This window comes from Nerophis ophidion, linkage group LG02 (assembly GCF_033978795.1).
Source record: "Nerophis ophidion isolate RoL-2023_Sa linkage group LG02, RoL_Noph_v1.0, whole genome shotgun sequence".
Lineage (NCBI taxonomy): Eukaryota > Metazoa > Chordata > Actinopteri > Syngnathiformes > Syngnathidae > Nerophis > Nerophis ophidion.
Genome location: NC_084612.1, coordinates 1,707,711 through 1,720,645, shown reverse-complemented (window position 1 = coordinate 1,720,645; position 12,935 = coordinate 1,707,711). Strand labels below are relative to the sequence as shown.

Genomic DNA, 12,935 nt, shown 5'->3' with positions numbered 1-12,935 from the left:
TTTGATAAACTGCACGCATCATAGTTAGCCACCTCAGTAAAACACATGTCCAACTCTGAAACACTCAAAGCAGAAAAAACTTGTTCTAATTTAACAGACTCCTTACCCAGACCAGTAGTCTCGCATCTTTCATCTAAATCCGTCTTCAGAATGGAGGGAAGTGGTGTTCTGTGGGGATTAGCCTTCTGCTTTGTTTTTAGCCCCGCTCGACATCCGCGTTTCCGATCACACCGCTGGCGTCTGCTCCGTAGACGGCCCCCGCTGCTACTAGACTCCGCTGCTTCACAGGCCGCTGGATGTAGCCGCCGACGTATCCCCATGCTAGTTAGCATGTTTAGCACGCACGCGTCTATCAGTCCAAAACGGCCCGATATGTCCACATCCAGAAGTGTCTGGCGGTCGTACGTGATCACGGAGTGACCACGATGTGAGCCAGCCATGAAGTCTGCAGAACTGTCCGGCATTTCCGCCAAATGTTCCATCTTTAGCAGGAGCACCGCAGTGTCGCAGCCCGTCCGGGCGCCGCCATCTTGCTAATTAAGTGTTAAAGTTGTTTATATCACAACCATCAGTGTACTCTGTATCACCCAGTATGCCTTTCAATCTCATACATGTGATTGCGGAAGCTGCAAACAACACATTGCTGGACCAACAATCGGTTAGTACATGTTGTTGAAGGTGTCTAAGGCAATGGCTTCACAGCACGCCCATATTCTTGTCATCAGGATGAACGTTATTGACTAGTCGCGAGAACGTTAGCAGCTCCAATTGTCATCATTACTCTGTGAAACAGTTTTAAAAGCTCTGTGAGTGGTTAAGGTGTCCAACCTCTGATGTAATTCAGCGGGCGGGTACGGTCCCGATAAAAAGTTGGTGCGGGTGGACGGCGGGTGGATGACGATTTTGGTGACGCGGATGCGGATGATATAATCGCCCATCCGCGCATCTCTACCGTCCGTCACTCTTAGAGACCCGTTTCAAATCGGCTTCAAAATGCCATCGCACTATTTCTGTCATGTCTGATCATGATTTTGTATGGCTATACTACCCTGAGCATCCCCGATCTCGTTAGTTCTCGAAGCTAAGCAGTGTCTGGCCTGGTTAGTACTTGGATGGGAGACTGCCTAGGAATACCAGGTGCTGTTTGACCTTTGGACTCTTTAAGTTCCTGTTTTTTTTCACTCCCTTGTTTTGTTTCCATGGTTACCCATTGGTTTCACCTGTTGCTCATTTGGACACACGCACCTGTGTAATCGTGTCACTGTTACTTAAAGGGGAACATTATCACAATTTCAGAAGGGTTAAAACCAATAAAAATTAGTTCCCAGTGGCTTATTTTATTTTTCGAAGTTTTTTTCAAAATTTTTACCCCTCATGGAATATCCCGAAAAAAGGCTTTAAAGTGCCTGATTTTCGCTATCTGTGAAGCCACCGTCCATTTTCCTGTGCCGTCATCCAGTGATGCCAATACAAACAACATGGCAACATAGCGACATTAGCTCGGATTCAGACTCGGATTTCAACGGCTTAAGCGATTCAACAGATTACGCATGTATTGAAATGAATGGTTGGAGTTTGGAGGCAGATAGCGAAAATGAAATTGAAGAAGAAACTTAAGCTATTGCGCGAATAGCTATTGACGCTATTCGGCGCTCGCCTTCTAACCAACGATTGAGTGTCTCAGGATATCCATACATCTCTGTGCCATGTCTGCCTTAGCATCGCCGGTAAAATGTGCAGTGTCGTGGAAATTTCTTAAAGACGATCCTTTAGGGACAAATAGCTTTAAAATTATTTATTAAAGTAACAAACAAATAATAACAAGCTTTGCAAAGCGAGACCAAACCAGAACGACATATCCGTTCGTTCCAGCTTGTTCTACCTCCTTTAGAATTTGACATGACAATTATACATTCTGAGAAGTCCCACCCTCCATGCTCATTTACATACAGTACACCAGTGGAATGAATACCCAAAGTCCTGTGAAGGGGAGAGGGTGTCGTTTGCCCGGGGGGGTCACTCAGGAAAGGGGCCCAATTTAGCCCAGAGGGGGGTCAAGAATAGATGACACATATGCTCAGGTCAACTAAAGTACACATGTCACATCAAAGACACAGGAGACAGAGCTTGATCAGATAAGAGATCTCTTGCGAAGTGTCACATTCCTGAGCCCAATAAACAACTTTTGTTACCCAGTTCAAAGAACATCATCTATTTAAACGAGTATAACCCAGTTCAAAGAACATCATCTATTTAATCGAGTATAAGTAATTTTGCTATCACAGCAGACCAAACGATCGGGACTTTCGCATCTTGTGACAGTGGAGCAACTTAAATCCGTCGATTGGTAAGTGTTTGTTTGGCATTAAATGTGGGTGCAGGGAAAGGCTGGATGCAAATATAGCCACAAATGTACATACGGCTAGCCTAAATAGCATGTTAGCATCGATTAGCTTGCTGTCATGCCGTGACCAAATATGTCTGATTAGCACATAAGTCAACAACATCAACAAAACTCACCTTTGTGATTTCGTTGACTTTATCGTTGGAAATACATCTGCAGGATATCCATACATCTCTGTGCCATGTCTACCTTAGCATCGCCGGTAAAATGTGCAGACCAAACGATCAGGTCTTTCGCATATTGTGACACTGGAGCAACTTAAATCCGCCGATTGGTAAGTGTTTGTTTGGCATTAAATGTGGGTGCAGGGAAAGGCTGGATGCAAATATGGCTACAAACGTACATACAGCTAGCCTAAATAGCATGTCAGCATCGATTAGCTGGCAGTCATGCCGTGACCAAATATGTCTGATTAGCACATAAGTCAATAACATCAGCAAAACTCAACTTTGTGATTTCGTTGACTTTATCGCTGGAAATGCATCTGCAGGATATCCATACATCGCTGTGCCATGTCTGCCTTAGCATCGCCAGTAAAATGTGCAGACCAAACGATCGGGACTTTCGCATCTTGTGACAGTGGAGCAACTTAAATCCGTCGATTGGTAAGTGTTTGTTTGGCATTAAATGTGGGTGTACATTACATTTGTGGCATTAAATTTGTATGTACAAATGTACATACAGCTAGCCTAATTAGCATGTTAGCATCGATTAGCATGCCGTGCTAATCGATGCACACTCCACGTAAGTCAACTTGAATCCGTCCCTGATGGTGTTGTTACACCCTTCGACATCACACCGACGAGGCATGATGTTTCCAAAGTACGGAAAACAGTAAAAAAAAACGAAAATAACAGAGCCGATTTGACTTGGTGTTTGTAATATGTTTGAGAAAATGGTGGATTGACTACCTATGTGACGTCATCGCTCCGAGTGCGAATAATAGAAAGGCGTTTAATTCGCCAAAATTCACCAGTTTAGAGTTCGGAAATCTGTTAAAAAAATATATGGTCTTTTTTCTGCAACATCAAGGTATATATTGACACTTACATAGGTCTGCTGATAATGTTCCCCTTTAAGCATGTCTTTTTCTGTTGGTCGGCCTGGCGTCATTGTGACCTTTTCTTGCTCTGTGCTGACTTTATTCCTGCCTTGCCATAGTTTCCTGCTTCATGCCATGCCAAGTAAGTTTTGTTTGGTTTATGTTCATAGTCTGTTTATGCCTTAGTTTTGTTCCTTAGCCCAAGTTGTGCCTCCTCTGTGAGCGCTTTTCGTTTGTAACTTTTTGTTGTTAAAATTAAATCATGTTTTTACCAAAACGCCATGTCCCGAGTAGTCCGTCTGCCTTCCTGGGAGAACGACTCCGCAGTAACCTGCGACCCCATCTTTTTGACAATTCCAGTCATTAATGCAGAAATGGTGTTTTGGGAATGTGGTGCAGAGGAACACCAGGTTGACCATGAAATGATTAATACCATGAATTGATTATCGCGGACCCCGACTTAAACAAGTTGAAAAACTTATTCGGGTGTTACCATTTAGTGGTTAATTGTACGGAATATGTACTGAACTGTGCAATCTACTAATAAAGGTTTCAATCAATCAAATTGACCACATCATAATATCTTGACCTCTTTACCGTCTTCCAAATGGGGCACATGACAGTACTGTGGCCTGGCTGTCCAACACATGCCCAAACATCTGAAGAATTGTACACACTTCTACTGGAAACCGTAACTTCCAATTTGAAAATGAAGAAGAAGAAAAAGGCATGAAAATGCCGCCCTTTACCTCACAGAACTGCTCGCCCCCAAGTCCTCCACTAAACATTTTCGCTCCGGACAGGCTAACCTCCTAAAACCGCCGAGGATAAAGCTCCGAACTATGGGAGACCGGTATTTCTGCTCCGCCGCTCCCAGTCTGGGGAACGCTCTCCCTGACCACCTGAGGGCACCATAGACTGTGGATGCCTTTTAAAAAAGGCTTAAAAACCCTTCTTTTTAAAAAAGCCTTTTTTTATATAGATATGTGTGCTAGTTCTAGCTATTAGGGTGTTCTAATATTTAATTTATTACTATTTATTTTACTTGTTGTGGGCAGCTATTTTTGTTTCTAGCGTTGTTGTTTTGTTTTTTTAAATGCACTGTAGCACTTTGAGGTTGTTTGTTCGATGTGAAGTGCTTTTACTTAATGTGTAAAAGCACTTTACATCGAACAAACAACCTCAATGTGCTACGGTGCATTTAAAAGAAACAAAAAAACAACAACATCCCTAGAACCACAAATAGATGCCCCCAACAAGTAAAATAAATAGTAAAAAAATAAAAACTAGAACAGCCTAATAGCTACAACTACCACACGGACAGGCTAACCAACCTTCTACAACCTCTGAAGATAAAGCTCCGAATTATGGGAGACCAGGCTTTCTGCTCCGCCGCTCCCAGTTTGTGGAACGCTCTCCCTGACCACCTGAGGGCACTAGAGACTGTGAATTCTTTTAAAAAAGGCTTAAAAACCCTTCTTTTTAAAAAACCTTTTTTTAGATATATGCGTGCTAGTTTTAGCTATTAGGCTATTCTAGTTTTTATTTTTTTACTATTTATTTTACTTGTTGGGGGCAGCTATTTGTGGTTCTAGCGTTGTTGTTGTTTATTTTTTAAATGCACTGTAGCTCTTTGATGTTTGTTCAATGTAAAGTGCTTTTACAAATGAAATCTATTATTATTATTAAGGCATATCATTTTGTTGTTCTTTCTTTTCTTGACAAAATGAAGGACTCAGTTCTCTGTTTGAAGCCGGAGAAAATGACAGTTTACCTGCGCCTATCTGCAGTCTCTTACAATTTTTAATCAATGGTCGTATACAAATGTACCATGTCTTTTCGTTGGTGTGGGCTTTTTTTCTTTTGCTTCTTCATTCTAAACCAGGCTAGTCCAAACATTTCTACCGAGGGCCCTTTACAGAAAAATCAAACACATTATAAGCAAACCAACAAAAAGACAAGATGCTGAGACGTTGATATGTTGAATGTGAGTGTGGATGTTGAGGTGGCGACTTGTCCATTTTAACTGTTTGATCTAAAAGGAAACTGTTACTAACACAATTTATTTCCTTGATTTGATTTAGTGTTGCCTTTTGGGATGAATATAGTTTTGTGTCATGTCAGATCTGATTTATTCACACACTTTTTGTAAAAATCCTAGTTTTCCTTCAAAACCAAAACCTACTGACAGTGACCTTTGTGAAACTAAAGGACAACTGTCAAATATGATTCAATTATTTCCTAATACCCCTCCCCAACCCAGCCCACCTCAACCGACGCACGGAGGGGTGGGGGTGGGGGTTGGGTTGGTGGTAGCTGGGTGTATAATGGAGCCCGGAAGAGTCAGAATAGATGGGATTCTGGGTATTTGTTCTGTCGTGTTTATGTTGTGTTATAGTGCAGATTATCTCCTGAAATGTGTTTGTCATTCTTGTTTGGTGTGTGTTCACAGTGTGGCGCATATTAGTAAGAGTGCTAAAGTTATTTAAAGGGCCCTCAGTGTAACCTGTATTGCTGTGGAATAAGGATGCCTTGCAGTCTCTTACGTGTGTCTGCAAAAGCCTCGTCAAACAATTCTTTGGGCTGGCAAGCTATTTGTACAAGCTGTAGAGGGCGCTAGCGGTAGTGACATCATTGTACGCCCTTATTATTGTTCATTGGGTGAACACCAGCGTACATTGCGAGAGAATAATTACTCTGAAATTCAGGAGTCTCCCAAGAAAATTGGGACGGTCAAGCGGCATTCATATATAACTCGCGGGCCGCACTAACATTAAATTGTCATATTAAGGTGCAGGCCGCGTGTCTGAGACCCCTGGTTTATACATAGCATAAAGCAAAAAAAAAACTCTGTATGCAGTATTGTTTCATTATAATTTCAAAAGAGTTATGTGGCTCCCATTGTTTTCTTTACTTTGTGAAACGGGTCAAATTGTTCTCTTTGAGTGGTAAAGGTGGCCGACCCCTGACCTAGAGCATTGGCACAGAGAACAGACGACGCATAAACAAACTTAATCTCTTGTAAATGTTGAGTAGAAAGAAGCTAATGAGGAGGATATGTGTACCAAAGGAGTTTGCAATTTTAGACTTAACATTTATATTTAATGTTTGTAGTCAAAATGTATATTTAACATTTAGATTTCACATTTATTGTATATTCCTCATTAAATGTATCCCTCACATGTAAAGAAAATGAGCTGCAAGCGAGAAAGGTGAGCTAAAGATTCAAAATACATTGGCTCGAAAAGTTTGATTTAAATTTTACATTCTGCACCCAATAGATAAAACGTTAACGTCAAATGAAAGCAGAACCAGAAACAAATTGTCTGATGCTTGAAGTTTATTGAAATGAAAGTAAAAGCGTGTTTGTGTTCTTGAGTAGACAAACAGTGCCCTCGGAGAAGCAAACGATCACTTTGGGATCTGACACGGCACAGAGCTTAACTCCGAGCACGGCCCGTCGTTGAATGGACCCCAAGCTGGACAAAGACCGGAGACAACATTCAGTGTGATGCTGAGACGGACGTTATGCGAGATGTTTAGTTCAACTTACAGCCAGAGTTCATCCACACGCAGTCCTCATTGTCCTCGAAGTTATCAGGCTGACCTTCACGCCAAGGAACAGTCTTCAGTGGTTCACCTCGACGGACCCATTCAAAATCATCCTGAAGTGAAGACAAACAAGCTGAACATCTCTTCATTAAATGATCATCACCGGTGTGTTGGCTGCTTACCGGTCCTCTTGTGGCACCCAACCAGTAGTGCAATCGAAACGGAAACGCAGCAAACATCATACACACCAGCTTTTTGTGCTCGTCAGCGTTTGTCAATTCGACCACAGCACCGTCGACTAATTGACACCCTTCCTGATAGATGGACAAAGTAGAAGATCAGGACCAGAAGATGTTTACTGTGGCCGCTTTTCTTTGCTGGTGTCTCACCTGTGCTTCCCGGAAATTCATTTGGGAGGGTAAGAATTTGACGCAGCTGTCATCGTTCAGGCGGTACTCCCCAGCATCACATGGCTGCAGCTCCATGGTGGCACAAAGGGCAGCCACCTCTTCACGAGTCCCTGTGACACAAAATACTGTCAGCTTTTACCCGCTGCTGGTCTGAGGAAATATTACTGACGCTTTGTTTATTACAAGAATAAGCAGGGGCGACCATCAGCGCCCCCATCAGGAGGATAGTTGTCACAGCAGAAGGCATGTCTCAGAATGGCCGACCTGCGAACGGAACAATGTTAATTGCACTGCATCGACCTCTGCCGTCTTTCTCTTCTACTCACCAGAGATGTGTGGTGTTCAATCTCGCTCCACCGTCTTCAACTTCACCCCAAGTTCTCCACTCCTAAATACTCACCGTGACGCCTGAGGGCATGCCACTGTTACATATGAAGATTGTTCACATTAACATGGCGCCACCTTTTTGATCTTAAGTCATATTTGATCAGGCAAATACAGACAAAATATTTGTTGTGACAAGCGTCCGAGCAGCTGAGCTTTGCCAAAAAAGCCACCTTGTTGGCACGAGAGCCTGGGAATTTGTGTGCGTCAGCAACAACCTAAATCACACATCGGAACTGTTAATGAGTTTGCAGAGTCCACCAGCACTAGTGGAGCATGTTGGGTGGATGGCAAATGGAACATGCAGTGGAAGAAGTGCACATCCAGATTCTACATGTTTATTCCAGAAACCCGTCCGTCACTTTTAGAGACCCGTTTCAAATCGGCTTCAACATGCCATCCATCCATCCATCTTCTTCCGCTTATCCGAGGTCGGGTCGCGGGGGCAGCAGTTGAAGCAGGGAAGTCTCCCCAGCCACTTCGTCTAGCTCTTCCGGGGGGTCCCGAGGCGTTCCCAGGCCAGCCGGGAGACATAGTCTTCCCAACGTGTCCTGGGTCTTCCCCGTGGCCTCCTACCAGTCGGACATGCCCTAAACACCTCCCTAGGGAGGCGTTCGGGTGGCATCCTGACCAGATGCCCGAACCACCTCATCTGGCTCCTCTCCATGTGGAGGAGCAGCGGCTTTACTTTGAGTTCCTCCCGGATGACAGAGCTTCTCACCCTATCTCTAAGGGAGAGACCCGCCACACGGCGGAGGAAACTCATTTGGGCCGCTTGTACCCGTGATCTTATCCTTTCGGTCATGACCCAAAGCTCATGACCATAGGTGAGGATGGGAACGTAGATCGACCGGTAAATTGAGAGCTTTGCCTTCCGGCTCAGCTCCTTCCTCACCACAACGGATCGGTACAACGTCTGCATTACTGAAGACGCCGCACCGATCTGCCTGGTGTAGGCTTTGAGCCAGGTGGAAACAAGAATTGCCACCCCAGCACGTCGCCTCTCACGCTAAAGTGGAGGAGAGTCCAGCCCCTCTCAAGAGAAGTGGTTTCAGAGCCCTTGCTGTGCGTTGAAGTGAGTCCGACTACATCCAGACGGAATTTCTCTACTTTGCGCACTGGCTCAGGCTCCTTCCCAAGTGAGGTGACCTTCCACATCCCAAGAGCTAGCTTCTGTAGCCGAGGATCGGACCGCCAAGTGCCGTGCCTTCGGCTGCCGCCCAGCTCACATTGCACCCGACCTCTATGGCCCCTGCTATGGTTGGTGAGCCCATTGGAGGGGTGACCCACGTCGCCTCTTCGGGCTGTTTCCGGCCAGGCCCCATGGGAACAGGCCCGGCCACCAGGCGCACCGCATCGTGCCCCACCTCCGGGCCTGGCTCCAGAGGGGGGCCCCGGTGACCCGCGTCCGGGCAAGGGAAATCTGAGTCCTTTCTTTGTGTTCATCATAGAGGTCTTCGAGCTGCTCTTTGTCTGGTCCCTCACCTAGGACCAGTTTGCCTTGGGAGACCCTACCAGGGAGCTTAAATCCCCCGGAAAACATAGCTCCTAGGATCATTGGGACACGCAAACTCCTCGACCACGATAAGGTGGCAGCTCAGAGAGGAGGCTGTAACAACCGCACATCCTGTTCTAGTTTTATCTCACAGAATGCTGCTTCAGCTTATGAATTCCACTCTACAGGTGATGACATTTTTAGATCTTTTTCAGACATTAATTTACTTAATAGAGCAACTATTTCAGCGTAATTTGGTATCCAACTTCTACATTAATTGGTTAATCCTACAAATGACATAATTTGCTTCTTTGTTTGTGGTTTTGGTGCTTGTGATAATGCTGTTTTTCTGTTTCCCACAATAGTGCGTCCATCTTTGTTTAGAGAATCTCCTAGATATTTTACTTCTGTTTTGCATAACTGGATTTTTGTTTTGCTTACTTTATGTCATTCACTGTGTAGATGATTTAATAACGCTAATGTATCTTTTCTACAGGTTTTCTTATCCGGTGATGGTAATAATATGTCATCTAAGTATACCGGGACTTTTGTCCTTCTCCTGGAGGGTCGAATTTGGACATACTTGCATGCATTGCTTGTGAATAGATTGTCAGACTTTCCGCTTACCCTTGAGGTAGTCCTGTATCATCTGAGATCATTATCCATGCGTTCGTTACGTCTCGTCTCGATTACTGTAGTGTATTATTTTCGGGTCTCCCTATGTCTAGCATTAAAAGATTACAGTTGGTACAAAATGCGTCTGCTAGACTTTTGACAAGAACAAGAAAGTTTGATCATATTAGGCCTATTCTGTTGGCCTTGGCAGTCAGCAGGCTGTTCTTGGACACAGACACTGATACGAGACTGCCTTGCAATCTTTTGGATTGCCAGCTTTGCACAGACAAAGAAAAATACAATTTCAGCACAATTGATACTAACTATAGCAACAGCCCTTAAGCATAAGAGTTGTGTGATTATATATACATAACTATTCTAACACTGAATATGACTTTCATTTAGTAATCCATAGTCCACGATTGCCTTTCCATAGCACATCATAACTTTGTTTTTGTTTTTTATGTTTAGGTGTTGATGCTTTTATTTGAGATTTTCTGTGTTTGCATCCCATTTACAAACGGTGACACTTGTTACCGCCCATTTGTTTTGCTGTACATGTTTTGACGTTTTTGTTGGTCTACCTGTATGCTTACCTTTTACAACCTTCCCGTGTTTGTTCTTGGTCCAAGTTTTAGACAGCTGACTGAACATCTTTTGCAACATTGCGCGATGATTTACCTTCTTGAGGAAGTTTAATCATCATCTCATGTGTTTCAATTGACATCTCTCGTGTTGGAGCCATGAATGATTGAAACTTTTATTGTTAGATTGCACAGTTCAGTACATATTCCCTACAATTGACCACTAAATCGGTAACACCCGAATAAGTAAAGAAGCTAATGAGGAGTATATGTGTACCAAAGGAGTTTGCAGTTTTTTGTTTTGCCGAAGCTCTTGAAATGAAACTCAAAAGGGGCGGAGTTTTCCCATCCTTTTTGTGCACACACACCACACACCAATACTGCTCCACCCCAACTATGGCCACGCCAGGCTTAATTGGGTCCCTATGCAGAATTTTTTTATTTCTATCAAACGATTGTGAGTTGTTGTTTTTTCATCCATTCATCCATCCATTTCTACCGCTTGTCGCTTTTGGGGTTGCAGGGGGTGCTGCAGCCTATCAGTCAGGGGTTTCGTGGGTCATTATATAGATTTTAAAAAATTAAGACCTTAGAGGATTTTTTTTTTTAATTTGAATGCGGTGAAATCCCAAATGCTATTAGCTAATAATCAGAAATTGGCAGGCTGGCAGCAATAAACGGGACCACATTTTTTGGGTGTGACCAACAAAGCAACTAATGCTGTCGCCACGACGCCACCGCAACTGGCAGCTGCTGTGACCACGACAGAAAAATAAATAAAAACAAATGGTCAGATTAACAAGTATTGTGAGCCAATTTTAATTCACTAGAGAGTAACAGTTAATGTAAACCTTGTCAACTATTCAAAATGATCATTGTCAAATGCTTACAATTTTGTCCATACCCGTTGAAAGAGCCATATTGAACCAAAAATACAAAAAAGTAATCCGTTTGGAGCCGCAAAAGAAAATTAAAAGACTTATATAAGTGTTATAACGATGGCAACACATGATGTCAATATGCCTGATTAGCACTCCATAACAAGTCAATTATATCAACAAAGCTCACCTGTTTCCATTCACGCACAGTATAAAACGTTTGGTGGACAAAATGAGACCGAAAAAAGGAGTGGCATAAAACACGTCTTTCAAACTGTTGAGTCACAGTCCACACAACAGAGAGTTCAAGGGCCACTGAAATTCGTAGGACAAAACGGCGCTCGCCTAATACTCTCATCAGTGAAGCATAGACACAAACATATCACACAGTGGGCTTTCTAACAATTAGGAAAGTTTGTGTTGTGTTTTCCTCCTACAGGAACCATGTTACAACAAAAAATATATTTTTCAGCCCATTTTTTTTTCCATTTCCATACATTTTTTGAAAAAGCTCCATGGAGCCACCAAGGCGCCGCTAAAGATCCGCATGTGGCTCTAGAGCCATGGGTTGCTGACCTCCGATCTATACAGACAATTGTAAGCTTTTGACTATATACAATAACTATCTGTAGTAGGACATGGGTATTAAATTTGTTAAAAGTGACATTAAAAATTGGCATTTAAATGCATTAAAATAGATTTACCTGCAGAAACCCTGATATTTTGTATTAAAGGCCCACTGAAATGAGATTTTCTTATCTAAACGGGGATAGCAGGTCCATTCTATGTGTCAACTTGATCATTTCGCGATATTGCCATATTTTTGTTGAAATTATTTAGTAGAGAACATCGACGATAAAGTTCGCAACTTTTGGTCGCTAATAAAAAAGCCTTGCCTGTACCGGAAGTAGCAGATGATGTGCGCGTGACATCACGGGTTGTGGAGCTCCTCACATCCTCACATTGTTTATAATCATGGCCACCAGCAGCGAGAGTGATTCGAACCGAAAAAGCGACAATTTCCCCATTAATTTGAGCTAGGATGAAAGATTTGTGGATGAGGAAAGTGAGAGTGAAGGACTAGAAAAAAAAAAGACTACTGTATATACAGTCGGGGCGATTCGGATGTTATTAGACACATTTACTAGGATAATTCTGGAAAATCCCTTATCTGCTTATTGTGTTACTAGTGTTTTAGTGAGATTATATGGTACCTGAAAGTCGGAGGGGGTGTGGCCACGAGTGTGGTGACCGCCAGTGTCTCCGGTGGGAGGAGGTAAAGGAGGACGCAAGCTCCGCTCATGTCTACGGTAAGAGCCGACTTATTACCACAATTTTCGCACTGAAACCTGCCGGTTGACAGGTGGTCGGGAACCATGTTCGCTTCACCGCTCTGTTATTTATTACTTCGGTACTCTTGTCTTGTGTTGTATATTGTACAGTATTTTGTAATTCTATAGTGTTTTGTATATTGTACAGGATTGCTTATTATTATTTTTATTGGATATTTCAATTGTTAGTTTTTTCCTTTATTACCTCTTGTGTTATTTATTTCACTCCATATGTGTTCC

General features: G+C 43.1%; 1 protein-coding gene across 1 annotated transcript; it reads right to left on the bottom strand.

Annotated features, from left to right (window-relative positions):
- Positions 1-6,768: 6,768 nt before the first annotated feature.
- Positions 6,769-7,815, bottom strand: LOC133569594 (C-type isolectin Sp-CL4-like). The gene is made up of 6 exons (XM_061922049.1): positions 7,735-7,815; positions 7,592-7,672; positions 7,388-7,518; positions 7,181-7,312; positions 7,000-7,111; positions 6,769-6,925 (listed from the first exon to the last, which is right to left on the bottom strand). The coding sequence occupies exons 2-6, from the start codon at positions 7,653-7,655 to the stop codon at positions 6,858-6,860; spliced, it is 507 nt and encodes a 168-aa protein (XP_061778033.1). The 5' UTR covers positions 7,656-7,672; positions 7,735-7,815; the 3' UTR covers positions 6,769-6,857.
- Positions 7,816-12,935: the final 5,120 nt, after the last annotated feature.